At 35.9% G+C, this 18,662-nt stretch overlaps 2 protein-coding genes across 2 annotated transcripts in view; one reads left to right on the top strand and one right to left on the bottom strand.

Moving 5' to 3' along the window:
* Positions 1-18,662, bottom strand: part of LOC125823308 (26S proteasome regulatory subunit RPN13) — a 406,586-nt gene that overhangs the window by 60,742 nt on the left and 327,182 nt on the right. The gene's annotated exons all lie outside the window — the stretch shown is intronic.
* On the top strand, positions 5,149-7,631 carry LOC125823293 (probable pectinesterase/pectinesterase inhibitor 13). Its single transcript, XM_049502686.1, has 3 exons — positions 5,149-6,366; positions 6,451-6,605; positions 6,912-7,631. Exons 1-3 carry the CDS (start codon positions 5,255-5,257, stop codon positions 7,607-7,609), a joined length of 1,965 nt encoding a protein of 654 aa, XP_049358643.1. The 5' UTR covers positions 5,149-5,254; the 3' UTR covers positions 7,610-7,631.

An 18,662-nucleotide genomic window follows, 5' to 3' on the forward strand; every position in this document is an offset into this window, starting at 1 on the left:
ACTGCAAGGAGTATAAATGTCAATATAATTAAAATCTAGGTGGTAAAAATTCTTACCAATTGATTCAACCAGATGTAGCTCGACCTCTTCTAGGACCTGTGATATAACATGTTGAATTCAACCCTTGAAAAACGAAATGTACCATGTTGGCTTGTGAAACTGAAACCTATAATTGTTTTGACTAAATAATTACTAGAGATATTATCAATAATTAGGATCTCTTCACTACTTCATAAGGAAAAAATTCATTTCAACATTTCTATCAAAACAAAAATTGAGAGCATATAATTAAGAATTTAGAAATAATTTAATAAAAATAACAGAAGAAATAGCATGCTTAATAGATTAAAAAAAAATGAAAATTCTATCAACAAATATCTTTAGGAAGATAAACAATAAGTTAATCATTGGAGCCATCATTACCATTTTGGACCCTAAGCTTCCATCACCATTTTATTTTTTCTAAATTAGAAAAGGAAACATTAAGACACGATGTAAGGAAAATATTAAGGCAAGATATGAGAATACAATGTGAGAGACCTATGTATTTATAGGGCGTGAACTGAAGAGATGTTTGGGAGATTTTAAATGTACTCAACAAATTACCTTAATGTACTGCTTATCTTTGGAAAGAAAATTAAAAGAAATGAGAATATAATCAAATTTCATTTAAATAAAACAGTCTATAGTTATAGCTAATATAAAATTACATTAGAAACCCCTCCTTTGTAGCATTTTTCTTGGATTTAGAGCCTAAAAATCAGATTATATAGTTAAATATAAAATGAGAAAATATATAAATAGCAAAAATAATTTAATAAATGTTATATTTTATTATTAATTTGTTCGTGATTGAAATTTCCATTAACATGTAGTATCCTTCTGTCATGATCCGAAATCGAATTATGATAGTGCCTACCTGTCAAGCCCTGAGAGCCCACCTAGATGCGACATAGCACTCGGAAGTTCCATAGGCTCGATAGTACCAACCAACCTGATTTATTCAGATAATCCAATATAAATACCAATTTTAAATACCAATGCGGAAAATAAGGCCCATTTCAATCAACCTTTAAGAAAATTCAAAAGAGGAAAACCAATTTGATTCATAATTAAAAGGAAAAACCAAATCCAACTAATCATGGGTCTACGAAACCTCTACTAACAGAATAATAATATGAAAACCAAAGGAAAGAATGATAAAAGAAAAGTCCATTTTTCAGAAGATGCAAAGAGCACCACAATGTTGATTGTTATCCCTCAATGATCTACTTTTGCCTGGAACAACGAACATGTATCTCTGAATCATACTTCATGAAATGATATAGCGTCCAAGGATGGTCAGTATGAAGAGTACTAGCAAGCAACCCATGGAAAAGGACAAACAATATATATATAATTCCGTCCCTTTGGCCCATTTCGCTGGAGCGAACGCTGCGTCCTCGCTTAAGCGAGCTATTGACTTCGTTGACTAGTTTGCTTAAGCGACCAGTGCTTTGCAGGTGCAGTTCTTGTGGTTTATTTTCTGTCAGATTTTTGCTCTTTTTCAGCTTCGAATTCACTTATGATCAGTGTTTCCTCTCCCAACATCAAAACACCTGGAATAACACAAATCAAAATATAATTAACCTCTTTTTCTATTTTGAGTGCTGCAAAATTATAGGAAAAGAGCTCTAAATGAGTGCAAATTCGTCACTCATCAAAATTTTAGGAGTAGAAAAGAATCAATTTATTATGAGATGTTAGGAGAAGTAGAAGAGACTCCCTTTATTATAAGATTGAAGGAGTAGAAAAGACCAAAGTTATTATGAGCTGTTTTTTCTTTTATTTAAAAAAGATTTAATTTCTAACTTAATGCATTATACCTACATTCAAAGAGAATGCTAAAAGTCTAAAACGTTGCCAGATTAAAAGTAAATGAACTATTAGTTAAAATAACCTGTGCAATATTTGATTAATTTACTCAAATTCATCATGTTTGTGTTTTAAAGGAATAATTTAATTAATTAAATTCTTTATATTTTTAATATTTAAATTATATCTAAGGTAAAATGGTAATTTAATTTTTCAATTTGAAGCTTCCCACTTTTAGTAATATACTAGTTTCTGGTAACGTGCGCTGCATGTTTGTTCTTTATTATTATGATAATAAATTTTTTATCTATAATAATTTTGAGTTATAAAATGGAAATATTGGTGGAGTCATGAGTGAAAATTTTTAATCACTAACTAATAATCTCTTCTACTGCTTATATGTTATATTCGAATTTAATTTCTATTATATGTTTTCTCTTTAAGATTGTTATTCCTCTTTCATATTTAGAAAGATAAATTTTAATGTTGTTCATATTTTACTTTTAAGTACTCATTTTCATATTAAATTAAATTACCTCATTTGTTAGAATATGTCATCTTCAGATATTTTCTTGATTTCTTTTGCTCGATGTTGTTGAGGGAGAAGCATTAGTTATCCTTTTTACCTCGAAAGCTAGGAGACTAAAGCAAAATATAATTTCAATAAGTCATTGTCAAACTAAAGCTATCAAGGAGGCTCTATTTTGTAAAATACACATGCATTAAGTTATTAAAATCTAATTAAAAATAAAATAATCAAGTGTTAATCAAATTTATTAAAAATTACTCATGCAAAAAATTGCAAAAATTGTTGCAGAGACATGCCACATACCTCATTTGTATTGGCACAATTTCTACTAAAAGTTCTATTCAACGGTCCGCAAAAGCATCACCTCCTGTTCATACCCGAGATTAATAAATTACATCATAAGTTCATAAAACAAAATTTTAGCAGTATATTTTCATGTGAGTGATCAAGCACTTAAACATTAATTTAAGAATATAATTTGAATGATAGCAAAAAATGAAGAAAACTAAATGTAAAGAAATGCTTGAAAGAACATATGATAAGAGTTGTATGTTGTCTAAACCAAATTCAAATGTACAGTATTCCCATTAGAAGACAACGTGTAAGAGAAAATATGCATCTAAGGAATATAAAAAATATGGATTGTTGGAAATATATGTCAGTTTCTTTTAAAAGATTATTATTAATGAATAATTATATTTTCATTTGCTTTCATACTTAAAATTGTAATTTATTGTGAAAATTATGTTGGTTAAAAGGGTATAAGCCGATACTAATTGAAGAGAGACATGTATGTTATAGTTTTTTGTACAAAAACGTTACTGTAACTTATAGGTATAGTGATTCTTTGAAGAGTTAAAAAGTCACTCGACTTTAATGGTGATTTCTTGAAGAGTTAAAAAGTCATTCAACTTTAATGGTTTCACACTTATAGAATATTAATTAATTAATTAATAATAATGATAATTAAAAAGTTGAAGGGCATTTTCGTAATCCAACTTTAGACTAAGCACCTTCCCACTTATAATATGATATGATATGATATATGATATGATATATAAAATCTTAGTAAGCGAAGTCTAAAAGAAGGAACTATAACCTACCTCAAGGCTGAAACCGCACTCGAACTTCTACTCAGGTGCTTTTCCTTTCCGAAGAGCCTCCAAACACTGTCACGCTATCTATTTTATATCTATCCATTTATAACTCCTTTTTTAATCTTCTTGAGTTGAAATTGAAATTGTGGTTATAAAACTTAACTAACAATATATTAAAATTTATGAGATTAAACAGGTCAAATTGGATGGGTCAAGACTCAACCCATTTTTTGGCCCATTTGAGCCCAAAGTAAACTTGGGCAGGTCAGGACCAAAGCCAATTTCTGTTTCAACCCATTTTAATTACTTCAATTTCAATCCAATCCGTCCATTTGACACCCGTACATGATACACATTTCTCTTGTATCGTATGGCTGGAGGCAAATGAAATTGTAGATGGACCTTAAGGTGAGGAGTCGTTCACTAAGGGTCATTACCTGAATTAGGCCTGAGGGCCGTATATCTGAACAACGCCTCAAATGTGTGAATTTTTACTACTACAACTTGCCTTTCCTTCTCTATCTATAGTTGTTTGGGTTGTTGAGGCCAAGGTAACTTTGAGGTCTTTGGTTATCCCACAAAACTAAATTAGCCATTAGGGTTGATATTTCTCCCTTGATCCCGCGGAGCTTGTTGGACATGCATCTTATCCCTTTGGACTCCGGTAAAAGGGAGTTGACATGATTCGTGATCTAAGGTGCATGAGACTAGGATTATAGAGACATGTCCCGTGCTCCGCATAGCCTTGACCTTGAAGCCTTGATTTCATCGGATGCTTTTCTACCCATATGTTAGGCCGTTGGCCGGGGGATCATCACGTAAGGTTCATTGATAGAAGACACTGAGCATGTCTTTGGATTAGGTCTAAAGATTGTATGTTCTAGCAAGCACCATGCATGGATATATTTCTTAATACTATAGTAGGTTTGTAAGTTACTTGTAAGTGTTTCCATTTTAATCCACCCCAAGGCCAAGGTAAAAAATATTTAATGCTTTGTTATTTTTAAAAAAATTTAAAATTTATTTTATACATGTAAACTTATTCAGTTCAGTTTTTTCTTTTGTTGTTTTTGTTTTAGTGTAATATTATAAGCATATCTTACTTATAAGGTTATGGATTGGAAATTGAAACCTACGATCTAATTTTATTTTAAAATAATTGATTGATTCGATAAGGTTCAATTCGATTAGTTCAGACTATTGTCAAATGTCAACCAACATTGACACCTCTAGAAAAATATTGTTATCTAAGGTTTTCTTTGTATCATTATATTTTTTACTTTTGAGTAACATTTGATTCAAGTAATACAGCAATTCCTCAACTCACCATTAAAACATGTAGATATATCAAAATATTCTCTTCCACAAGGCAAAAAATATATATAAAATGATAGGCGTGAAAAGAAAAGCGGGAATTGAATGGAATGCAACTTTTTATGGAGTTTTGAATGGAAAGGAAAAACATGGATCACCCATTGTTTAGGAAGTTTTAACTGTCTGGACTCCAAATAACAATTCCTAAAATTTCTCTACTCCAGACTTCTTTTTTTTCCATTTCTAACAGAAATAATGGTTGTCAAATTTACATACTCAAGTAACTCTGACCAATTTGTCAAGTTTGAGTGAATAAGAGGAATAAACAGAGGAATAAACAAAAATAATAATAATAAACGAAGCACTAAAGAAAACATCTTGGTGTAACATCTCTGCCTTGGTTTGGGATCCAGGGCAGAGATCCTTTTAATCTCTGTCTCTATTCTGGACTCAATCCAAAATGGCGTTTCAAGATTTTGATCAAATTTCAGAGCGGAGAAAGCTCGAGAGACAGCAAAAGATGAAGAAGAGGATAATGATTGGTGTTGTATTACTACTCCTCATTCTCATCGTTGTTGCTGCTGCTGTTGTCTATTTTGTTGTGTCTAAAAACAAGAGCGATGATCCCTCCTCCGCTAGCAAATCTAATAAGAACGCGTCAACACCTCCTCCGAAAGAACCTGCCACCCATGAAACACCAAAGGCTGATGCATCACCACCTCCATCTGAGGCTGCTGATACAGCACCACCTTCTGATGAAGGTGGTGCTGCCGCCCCTCCACCAAATGAGGATGGTGCTGCAACAGCACCGGCTGGGGATGCAGCACCTCCTACACCATCACCCCAGGAGGGTGGTAATGATGCAGCAACCCCAGCCCCTTCACCACAAGGTGAAGGAGCTATGGGAGCAATATGCGCAACAACAGATTTCAGTCAAAGTTGTGGGGACATTCTATCAAAAGTTTTACAAGCAAATTCCTCTGGTGCTCAACCCACAGATCTTCTCAAGGCAACCGTATCTGCAGCTATCGATGAGATTGCTACCGGCATTGTAGAACTAGACAAAATCAACAAGGATATCCCAGAGAAGGCCGTTGCTCATGACGATTGTATGGCCCTCCTTGGTGATGCTAAAAAAGACTTGAACACTTCCATTTACTTGCTTGAAGGTGGCATTAATGATGTCGCCACAACAACCGCTGAACTTAATAACAAGTTAAGTGCAGCCTTGACATACCAAGGCATGTGTGTGGATGGATACCCTGAAGCAGACCAATCCACGGTGCAAAGCGCCTTGAAAAAAACAGAGGAACACACCATCAATTCTCTCGTTGTTGCCTCCGGACTGTCATCATCATCCCCTCAACCAAATAATAGCGCTAAAAGACGTCTTCTAACAACACGATTAGGTGTTCCCGCATGGATTAAACAAGGTGATCGAAGAATGTTGGATGAAGAAGAAGGCAAAGACATGAAGGCTTTTATAAACATCACTGTTGCAAAAGATGGTAGTGGTAATTTTAGTTCCATAAATGAAGCTCTAAAGGCGGTACCACATAGCTTTGAAGGAAGGTACAAATATTTACTCCATTTTTTACAAATGCAATTAATTAATTGTTGGATCTTCTATTTTCTTATATAATTATGACAATGCAGGTTCTTTATTTATATTAAAGAAGGAGTTTATGAAGAGAATGTAGTTGTGTCACAAGTCAATCTTACATTTCTTGGAGATGGATCCCAAAAGAGTATCATCAGCGGCAGCAAAAACATTGTGGACGACCTCACAACATACCAAACCGCAACAGTTGGTAAGTAATAATGAATAAAAAGATGCAGGATAGAAGGTGGAATAACTAATTCATAAACAACTTAACTCTGCATAACTAATATATATGCATAACTCTAACTAGCTACCAGACGAACCTTCAACCATGACCAATTAAATAATCTCTTTGGAGCTTTGTTGTGTGGACAATATCATTAGGGATTATTATACAATGTCTAATTGACTATATAAAAAAAGAACTAATGTTGCATTACTTGATGCATTACCTTTGTTTCATCATATTGTAAAGTCAATTTTATTCTTCATTTCCCCCCTATGTTTTGTGCAGCTATTTCAGGAGATGGATTTATTGCATATAAGATAGGATTCCGTAACACCGCGGGTCCTGAAAAATTACAAGCAGTGGCTCTACGAGTCCAAGCTGATCATGTAATATTTATGAATTGTCGCATGGAGGGTCACCAAAGTGTGATCTATGCTCAAGTCTATCGACAATTCTATCGTGGATGTTACATCACAGGCACAGTTGACATCATATCAGGTAACGCGGCTGCTGTGTTCCAAAACTGTCAAATTTACCTAAGGAAACCAATGAATGACCAAAAGAATGTCATTATTGCACAAGGAAGGTTGAACAAGCGCCAAACCACAGGGACCGTCTTGCAAAGTTGTAGCATTTTCGCAGACGATACACTTGAACCTGAAAAATCAAAGTTCAAGAGTTACTTGGGTCGACCAATGAAGGAATACTCTAGGACGATTGTTATGGAAACGGACATTACTGATGTAATTGATCCAGAAGGATGGGAGGCTACGAACGGGGACTACGCATTGAGCACTCTGTATTTCGGGGAATATACCAACAGAGGAGCTGGATCTGAAACGGGCTCTAGAGTTAAGTGGGCTGGATATCAAGGCTCAATAAGTAAGGATATCGCGTTGAATTACACTGTTGAATCCTTCTTACAAGGCCAAACTTGGTTGAAGGATCTCGATGTTCAAGTTCGTTTTAGCCTTTCCAGCTAATCATCATCGTCGTCGTCATCATCATCATCTTCATCATGTCAAATTAATCTCTCTTCCTCTTAATTCCATGTCAAATTATGATCGTCTTCATCTTAGTTATCTTTAATTTAGTCTGCTCTTAATCATCATCTTGTACAAGTAGTGAACATTCTGCGAAAAAAATTTCTAAGACGTATGTACGTACATACATACGTACGTACGTTATTACAAAGAAGCTATATATACTGAATAATTGTAATGAATACTATTCATTATGTAATTTTCACTTGTGCGCGATAGAGGCAAGGAAATGGGGAAAAAACGTATTAGTGTATTTGAAGGAATAATATAAATGGATCATGTAACTTGTCTCAAATTTTCAACTGCATACCTAAAATTATGCGGGACACTTATTATGTCATTTATCTTTTATGTAGGCTTTTGTGTGATGATATTTAGAATCACGATTTTGTGTATTGTTATTGAATGCCTATTATTTTTTGCATTATGTTTATTTTAATTTTTCTGAAATGCTATCACTATCTCAATAATTTTGTAATAGGAAAAGTCTTCTCTATGCCGTTTGAACAAACCGCGACAATTTAAATTGCAATTGACGTAAAATAATATGTATAGATAATTAATCATCATTATCATATTTAGTAACGGATTCAAGAGTTTAACTCAGGGGTTCAGAACATAAAAATATAAATGTGTGAACTAGAATGCAAAGTACAAACTCCAAAGAGAGATCACAACCAATACTTCTTAAGCTTCTTAACAATATCACTAGACGTAGGGATGGCAATGGGGCGGTACGGGGTGGGTTGAGCTTAACCCGCAATATTTTAATCCGCCCCACCCCGTATAACATATCTTTTCATTTTCAACCCACCCTGCCCCGCATAGACCCGCTTCGCATGAACCCGTCCCGCATAATATTTTTAATAATAGGATAGTGACTTAAAATTTTATTTTTTAGAGGTCATTTGGGAAACATGTAAGAAATTGAATTATTTTTATTGAACCATTGTCATTTACTATCTTGAATATTTTAGTAGTTTTAAAGAATTTATCTTAATAAATAATGTTCTATCACTTTTATAAATATAAAAAATTAAAATTAAGTTTAAACCCACATAAAATCACATATACCCGCCCCGCCCTGCATTAGTTTAAAAAAAACCACTTCAACCCGCCCCGCATCCCACCCGCCCCCACCCCCACCCTTGCCCCGCATTGCCTTAAACCCGCTCCACCCCGCATCTGCCCCGCCCCATTGTCATCCCAATCTAAATGGGGTTTCATTGTTTGAAAAGTAGGGTTGTTTATGGTTATGGTTAAAAAACCAAACTGAACCACAATCCGAACCAGACTTATTTAAAAAAATGATAGTTGGTGTGGTTTGGTTAGGTATGGTTTTAAATTTTGAAAATCGATACTATTTGTTTTGGTTTTACTAAAAAAAACCGCAAAAACAATCAAACAGAACCGATAAATTATGTATATAAATTTTATAATTATTTATATATATTATTCATAAATAAAATATAAATTTTTTGTTAAATTTTAATTAACTTAAGTCTTAACTTTACCATTTTCTCAACCCTAACACTTTTTAGCCCGACTATTAAAACCCTAAGACCAAGTCCATCATAATTTATTGTTGTAACATCCCACCTTAGAAAGAACTAATTTTAGCAAGAACTAATTTAGAAAGAGCTAATTTGAGAATTTGACAAATTATGCTTAAGTTGTGAGTTTTGGGTCAACTTCAAACGGCTGTAACTTTTAGTACAAGATGAGTTATGTAACACTCCAAAAACTAGTTGTCACGCCCCGAGCCTACACCCTAGAAGTGGCCAGCACTCGGAGACCATTGCTAGCCCCGAGCGAACCCTTGGCCTGACTTACTTAACTCAGCGGAAGACTTAAACTCAACAAAGGTAAGTTCATATAGTAAACTTGAATGTTATAAAGAACATTCAACTGGCCATTAAGGCAAACTCAAGTCTCAACATGGGATAATGACAATGAAAAGACTAAACAACTAACATCTGACTGTCTATGAAGCCTCTAATAACAACTGAAATGGATGTTGGGACAAACCCCACAACATCTTAATGAACTAAACTATGAAGATATAAAATGGATCCTCCGGAATGCAAAGAGGCTCATCAACAGACTCTGAACTGTTCACTGGATCAACGATGCGCCGAAATGCCGATCCTAGTTACCTGTGTCTGCATCATAAGACGATGCAGGCCAACTGGCATTAGTACATTGAATGTACGAGTATGCGAGTTGGAATGCTAAAAAAACATAGGCTCGAAAGAGATTATGAAAGAAATACTTACATTGGCTCTTCTCAACTCCTGAATACTTAAATAAACTCATTTCATTATAAAGTAATTTAAAAACAAGTGCAATATAAAGAAAAAACTGTTGAAAACATGTTGTCAATTCAAAATCATAATATCATAAAAAGACAAATCATGCTCCCTCTCAAAGTCTACTTGTGCAATGCATAAATGAAGTCCCATACCCCCATTCACACTAAGCAGAACCCCTTGAGAAACCATACTACTACTGTTGTGGGAGTTTCTCTAACCGACAACCATCACTTAAGAACTATAGTGATGATACAACGCTTTACCTTACGCTGCCGAGGCCCATCCTATACCTTGCCGTGATATAGGAAGCTAACTCACTAAGCGGATCCACTAGCCTATGCGAAAAGGATTCAGCTAAAAAGTATGACCCTTTTATACCCATGATGGCTACATGGTTTATAGAGACTTGAGTTAATGTGAACTCGCATCCCCATATTGGTGCTCAATACTACTCCCAAAAATATACTTAGGTCATATGTTTTTTTAAACATACTTCTTCTGTGATTTGAGATTAGTGCTAAAAAACTTAGCTCAAAGGCAATCTTGGAAATCTCAGTTTCCCTGCTTGCTTAATTTAGAAAGCTATTTCTCTTTTCTGAAAACTAGCCCGAAGGCTCTTTGAAAATCTCAGTTTCTGTTCTTATTTAAATGTGAAAACATTTAAAAACTTCTTTGGGAATACTTAGTTCCCTAATAGCTTTTGAGAAATAAACTCAACTCTTTACTCTTTGCATAACTTGAAACTTTCAGTCTTAAGACGAAGTTAAAAACATTTGTGAAGGACTTTTGAAAACTTTAAAAACTTATCTTGACTTAACTCTTGACTTCTCTTGACTTTGATCTTAACCGCTCTCGACTTGACCCTTAACTGATCCTTGAATTGAATTATGGATTCAAGGATTAAGATTTGTGATTGGAATGATCTCATGATGTTTAGGAATGATTCTTGATAGTTAAACATGAGAAAAGACCAAAAATCAATATTTGAAGATAGGTCTGCGACGCGGAGGCATAATTAAATTTTGGTTTCAAAAACGTCTTTTGAGGCAGAACACCTCGTGTCAGCTCCGCGACGCGAAACTGAAACTTCAAATCTGGGCACTAGGCACGCGATGTTCGGCCACCCTCTGATTTTGTCCGACGAAATTTTTTCTTCGTTTTCCAGCCCCAATTCACCCAAACTCGGTTCTTTTTCTCAAATTACTTTTAGATACAGATACTCAACAAAAGTACTTAAGAACCTAACTCGAAACGGCTCTATAATGCGACGTAACGAACTCAAAAACTTCTCAATTCGTCTCAATTCATGAACAACATTCAAATTCAATAATTCATGTCAAGAACATCAACTTTCAAACTCTTTCAGGATGAATTTCACTGAACTAAACATGTTTGACACGTGGGTGAACGAACCTAACGCTATGAGAGACTCACATTGGTAGGGATCACCCCCGACGAATTCCACAAGTTAAACTTCGACGATCTTGGCGATTCTTCTTCTTTCTCCTCTTCTTTTCTCTTCTCTCAAAACCCTAACCCTTTTTCCAAAAGCGTAAACTGATCTAATTCATCTCAGGCCCTAAATTAATTGCAAAAAAAATGAATTAAAATAAAAGGGTAAGGAAAAGACCAAACTACCCTTTAAAATCCTGATTGGACTTTCCTTAATCCAACAGCCCAACTTCCAAAGGGCCTAACTCAATCATACGAACTCAGATTTATGCAAATTTGGCGACGTTGGAAAGATAATTCCAAGATATTTCCAACCATAATTGGAATTACACCTAAACCATCCTGATCTAGAAATTATGGCCGTTTGAAGTTGACCAAAAACTCAACTTTTCCCAACTTAACCAAATTTCCAGATTTTAATTCTTTTCAAAAATGACTATTTCCAATTATAATCTTCTTCCTAGTTATTTCAAATTGTGAAATGTTACACTAGTAGGCTAAACTAGAGCTAAGTGTAAGGGTTAGAACCAAGGAAGAGGACTAGGGCAGTCCACTCTTCCATGGACACTGCCTCACCTTCCATGACCACCACCACAGCTCGTGGTGGGCTAGGCAGTGGCTAAGCCAAGGCAGCCCAAAACAGCCCCGCCCCACACGAGGCACTTCATGGCTCGTGGTGATGACCACGACTCGTGGGAAGGCTCGTGGTGGTGCCTTAGATTTTTAGGGTTTAATGGGAAGGTTGCCTAGCTACTGTATCATGACCACGAGAGGCACCACAACTCGTGGTAGGACTACGGCTCGTGGAGCCTCAAGTGAAGGGGCTTTTCACTAGCCTTAGAGTTTAGGGTCAACTTCAAATGATCATATATCTTAGCTCAAAACGAATTAGGTGGGACATTACCTATCCAATTAAAGGTCTCTGAGTCCTCTTTCCAACACCATCAAGTTTTTCCAATTCTAATCTCGAAGTAAAAAGTTATTCTCAAAATAGTGAAGCACTGTCAGGCTAAAAATTCTTCACGGCCCGTTTGACGGGCCGTGGTGATGATGACGATTCGTGAAGACGTCCGTCATGCCATTTCGGCAGTTTCCAGCAAGGGAACTTCCTGGGTCTTTTCCCAATTGTTTTAACTCAAAGTTATGTTGTTTTGCCCAAGCCTAGGACCCCTATACAAGTCATTTTAACCCCAAAACTCACACAATTAAGTCATTTATTCCAAGACCCAAATAAAATCCCAAAAAGCTCTTCTCTCAAATATCTATCTCTAGAAATATCAAGCTAGGTCAAGTCTCAATTGTTTCATGCTAGGTAGGCTTTGTAATCAAGGTATGTTAGCTTATTCATCCATGGATTCTTCCATCCATGGAGTCCCCTAGAATTCCCAAATTTGACGAAGAACTTCCCCAATTCAAGTTAGGGTTTCTTCAATGTTGTGGGTTATGGTGGATGTTGATCCAATTGAGTGAATATTGATTGTTTATGATTGAATTAGTAGTGAATTATGATATTATGATGAAATTGCATGATTCCATGGTTAACCCTAGTCTAATTGATGAAATTGAAGCAATATGGATTTATGCCTTGTGAAATTGAAGACTTAAAGTTGATCTTTTAGAATTGATGTCATGTATAGCAATTGATCAAAAATAGAAGCATGTAAACATGAATTGAATTGGATTAAAGATTATATGATGGATCTTGACTAGTAATGAATGAGATTGAACCTTTATGATGAATTAAGACAAGAGTTGCATAAAGATGAAGTTTCTGACTAGATTATCTTGTGATCTAGCTATGTATGATGATTGTAAGAAGTAAAGCTTTGAGAGTAAGGATTGTAGTCATGAATGATGATCACTATGACTTTGAGAGTAAAGCTAATATGATGAACTATGACTGCTAAGGCTTTGAGAGTAAGATGAATATGATCATGACCTAGTTGTAGTGTTGTTGAAAGGTTAGTCTCATATACACACTTAGGCATGAATATGATATGATGTGAAAGGTTTGTCACATGTAGTGATTCTAAGGTTGGAAGACTAGTCTTACATATTAAATCTATGAGCTTTAGCATGAGTAATGTTGGATTGAGTTTCAAGACATTCTTCCATAAATATGAACTTAAGTCAAGACTTAATATGAACTTAATAGGAATTATGCTTAGCACCGAGTGGATATTGATATGAGTTGGGAGCTCTTCCGTTAGTAGAGGTTGGGTGTCCCCATGAAAGCTCTTTCGTTAGTTAAGGTTGGGTTTTCCTAGTAGTAATCTCTTGGGGTGGATGCTCTTCCGCTAGTTGAGGTTGGATTTTCTAGTAGAAATTCTCTTATCCCATAACTAAGTGCCCACATAGGTTACTTAGCTATTGGATCCACCTAAGCTAAGAGTATGGTTCCACCTTAGGCAAGTAGAACAACCCCTTTTCAGTGTGGGGTAGACATCGGATTCCATGTTAGCTCACATGGTCTATGTCGATTGAGGCTAATTCCCAAAACAAGAATATGATTATGAATTATGAATCATGGTTACTCAAGAAGCTTTAATTAGCATGGATGGGATTATGGGATCTTATTCATGCATGGCACAAGTATGCTTTGAGGGTAGTTATGATATGTTCCTTTTATGATATGATGATCTATGTTTATGACTTATACTTGTAATGTGTGCTTAGTTTGGATTGTAGCTTGAAAGGTCCTTCCAATGCATGTGTGACTAAAGGTGGATGTTCCCTTGTCTATGAGAAGTAAACTAATAATGAGATTAAAAGATGATAAAGAGGTATGATGGCCTAAAAGTGGTACTTAGCTTAGGTGGGATTATGGGATCTCCTCTATGCATTGCACAAGTATAACTTGAAGGTTACTTATGAAGTTTCTCTTATGCTAAGAGGATTTGAGTATGGACTAAGCTTATGAATATGTGGTATTCTCTATGTTGTTGGATATGTCTTATGTTGACTTATGCTCATATTATGTCTATGTTAGAGATAATGATATGATTATGTTATTATCTCTTATGCTCATGACTTATGTCTTATATTGGCTAACGCGTTTGTTATGCTCTTATAATGTTGGCTAGCTAACATATTTAGTACATTTTGTACTAATGCATACTCTTGCCTACATTCTTATCAAATGTAGGATTCGGCGATCTTGAGTTCGTTTCTTGAGGATAGGTTTCTAGAAGAGCAAAGGAGTTGAAGATGTGGTGAGTCCTCATATCTTCGAGGATGTGATTACCTTTCCCTTTTATGTTTTAGACTATTGTATGGGTTGCCCTCCCAAGGTTTTATTCAAGGTTGTATTAGATGGTTTGAGACAAAGTGTTGTAGACTTCCGCTTGTTTGTATAAAGACTTCGATTGTATGGAAAAAGTTTTTAAATTTATGTACTTTTCTATTATCTTATGTTATGATATGCTAAGGACTTGTATGAGATCCATTTGGGGTCAAGTACGCCATGTTACATCTAGGGTGTACCCCTGGGTCGTGACAAGTCAAGTGGCCCATAAGATATCAAATGAAAGGTCTTGAAATCCTCTTTCTAACCCAATGGAGTTTTCTAAGTTTTGAGTTTAGATGAGGGAGATATGCCCATTTGAAGTTAGCATGTCCAGTTAAGGAAATTTACCCAAATTAATGAGAGGTATTTTTGTCTTTTCCTTACCCCATCAGCTTTGAGCGATTTTGGTAAATTTTAGGGGTCTAAACTGATTGGAATCGGTTTTAGCCAATTCTAAATTACGTGTAGGGTTTTACAGAGAAGTTCAAGAAGAGAGAAGAGAAGAAAATAAAGAACGATCAAGATTTCTTGCGATCGAGGATTTGTTTCGCCAAATTGAGGTTTGTAAGCTTCCATAGTGTTGAGTTTGTTCGCTCTAACGCCAATCATGTAATATTTTACCCATGATTTAATTCTTGATGTTGAATTGTTGAGTTCTTGAGAAGTTTTTGACTTTAATTGGTAATAGAGTGTTGTTTTGAGTTATTGAGGCAAGAGTTTGCAAATGAGTTGAGTAAATTGATAGTTATTTATGTGATTTTCACTGAAAGTGTTCTCAGTTATGAGAATTTGTGAATTTGACCATAGAGTCGCAGTGGGTATGAGTTGAATAGAGTTTGGGAGAAGAAGAAAAGATCAGGAAAATATTTGCCCCCAGGTCCGCATCGCTAAGGCGCCTCAGATTTTTAGTACCCAGTCGAGCACTCCCTCTCTACGTCGCGGAGAGGATACAGAGTCCTCTGTCTCAAAAATAAATTCGAAACCGAATATTTAATACTTCTCCGCATCGCGCTTATGCTCTCCAAATTCGTGTCTTCACTCGTTTCTTGTTATCAACTATCTAAACTCCATTAATCATTTAGAAATTCTATACATCCAAACATAATTCTTGAATTCACTTTTCAAATTCAAGATAAAGTTAAGAGTAAAGTTCGAGAGAGTTCTTTCGAGTCATTTTGAGAAGTCTTTTACAATCTTTTAAAACTTGTTTTAAGACTTGAGTATGAGGATGGGGAGAGTTGAGTTTCATTTTTCAAAATGAATATATGGGAATTAAGTATTCCCAAGAATAAATGTTTTTACATTTAAAATGAGTCATGAGGAGTTTTGAGCACTATTTGTTTTAAGAGAAACTTTTTGAGTAATAATCTTAAAGTTGGAGGATGAGGAAATAATTTTAAACATATGAGCTGAGTATATTTTTGGGAGTAGTATTGAGCACATTTATGGGGACGAGTTCAAACAAGCTCAAGTCCTCATAAACCATGTATGCCAACGTGGGTAGAAATGATCATACTTTTTAGATGATTCCTTATTGATTTTTAAGTATAGCTTAGTGGATCCACTTAGTTAAGGATGTCTTGTACTCCGTAAAGGTATAGGACAGTTCTGGCAGCATGGGCGAGACAATGTATCATCGCATAGCTCATAGTGATGTTGTTGGTTGGAGAATCTCCCTGATTGAGTTATTTTGTATCTTGACATACAAATTGAGTTATTATTGTATTTTTAAATACTTTGAGTTATCATCTATTGATTTAAAAGCATTATGTATAATGGATCTTTATTATTGCTTTATATTGAACTAAGTTGAGCATCCCTTAGTTTGAGTATATTTTAGTATCCTTGAGTAGTCCTTGAGTTGAGTGAGTTTTAAACAAGGTAAGTATGTTTCTTCTATTTCAGTTCAAGCTTATGCTATGCTTTAGATTTCCCCTTGCATGCTCATACATTCAATGTAGTTATGTCATTTGTCATGCATCGTTTCATGATGCAGATACATGAGATCAAGATAATCAGCAGGCGCTTTGTTGATACCAATTGCAGTTCCAGAGTTGTTTGGTGAGCCTTCTTGCTTCTGGAGGATCCCTTATTACTTTCTATTATTTCAGATTTGTTAGGATGACGGGGGTCTTGTCCCGACACCCCTCATAGTATTAAAGGCTTCATAGATAGATATTAGTAGGTCATGAGTCTTTTTCATTTCCATTGTTGATGTTTGAGACTCGAGTTGCCTTCTTTGGGCCAGTTGAATGTTCTTATACGTTTCTGAGTTTATTATTTTGAGACAATGAGTTTAAAGTTTTACTTTTAAAGTTCTTTTATTGTTCAGTAAGTCTAAGGATTCGCTTGGGTCCAGGCTAAGGATTCGCTTGGGGCCAACAATGGTTTTCGAGTGTCGGTCACGTCTAGGGTGTAGCTCGGGGAGTGACAAACTTTGTATCAGAGCACAAATTTCAAGAGTCCTATGGTATCTATGAAGCCATGTCTGTAGAGTCCTAGTTATCGGTGTGCAGTGCGCCACATCTACAATTAGGAGGCTGCGACACTTAGGAAACGATTCCCTTCTTTCATACTATTTTCGTGCGATAGAGTTTAACTCTATAAATGTCTCTTTCTAATTCGTGTTGTGCGCGTATATTTTCAGATCATGCCTCCACAAAGAGCTATTCCAGGTCGTCCTGTTAGGAAGAATGTTGATCTCCAGCATGAAGGGGTACCCAATGCACCGGAAGTGCAACCCCAACTAGAGGTCACTAATGCTAAGTTCCGGGATGCTATCAAGATGTTGAGTCAAATGGTGACCAACCAAGATGGACAACAAAGAGGGAATAGATAGGGTGTGGCTGATTCATCCAAAATTCGTCAGTTCTTAAGGATGAATCCTCCAGACTTCACCGGTTCAAGTGTTACTAAGGATCCGGAAAACTTTGTGGAAGAGTTGCAGAAAATGTTTGAGGTGATGCATGTGGTAGATGTTGAGCGTGTGGAACTAATTGCATACCAACTGAAGGGTGTTGCTAGAGTCTGGTATGATCAATGGAAGAAGAGTAAAGTTGAGGGTGCACCAATTGTGAGTTGAACTGTGTTCGAAAAGGCCTTTATGGGGCATTTCTTTCCCCGTGAATTGAGAAAGGCAAAGGTAAGATAATTCCTTACTCTTAAACAAGAATCTATAAGTGTGCATGAGTACAGCCTCAAGTTCACTCAATTGTCCTGTTATGCTCTGAAAATGTTTGCTGATATGAGGAGCAAAATGAGTTATTAGTGTCCAGGTTGTCTCGTCTATCGAGCAAAGAGTGTAAGGCTGAGATGTTGATAGGGGACATGAACATAGCAAGGTTGATCATCCATGTGCAACAGGTTGAGGAATATAAGCTTAGAGATAAAGAAGAGTTCTGAAACAAGAAAGCTAAGACAACAAGAAATGAGTTCACACAGCAGAAGAGTAATGCAAACCGGTCATCCTTTCAACAAAAGCCAACTGGACCTGCTCCATTGTTAGCTAGTGCACCTGCAAAGCCAAAATTCCCAGAATTTCAGAGCTAGGCCTGCACAATCTCAAGGTAGTGTGGCACAAAGAGGTAATTGGACTCCTGCACGTGTTAAGTAACGTAGGAACCACCCAGGAGAGTGTCGTGATGGCTCCACTAGTTGTTTTAAGTGTGGTCAAGAAGGTCACTTCATGAGAAAGTGCCCTAAGAACAGACAATGTAATGGTAAAGGGGGCAATATAGCCCAATCTTCTTCAGCGGCTCCGCCAGACAGGGTTGCACCTAGAGGAGCTACTTCAGGGACATACGGAGGATCAAACCGTCTGTATGCTATAACCAGTCGCCAAGAGCAAGAGAATTCGCCATATGTTGTCACTGGTATGATCAAAGTCTTTACTTTTGATGTATATGCATTGGTTGATCAGGAGAGAATTTATCTTTTGTGACTC

This window comes from Solanum verrucosum, unplaced genomic scaffold, assembly GCF_900185275.1.
Source record: "Solanum verrucosum unplaced genomic scaffold, falcon-dt-bn FXZP01000214.1, whole genome shotgun sequence".
Lineage (NCBI taxonomy): Eukaryota > Viridiplantae > Streptophyta > Magnoliopsida > Solanales > Solanaceae > Solanum > Solanum verrucosum.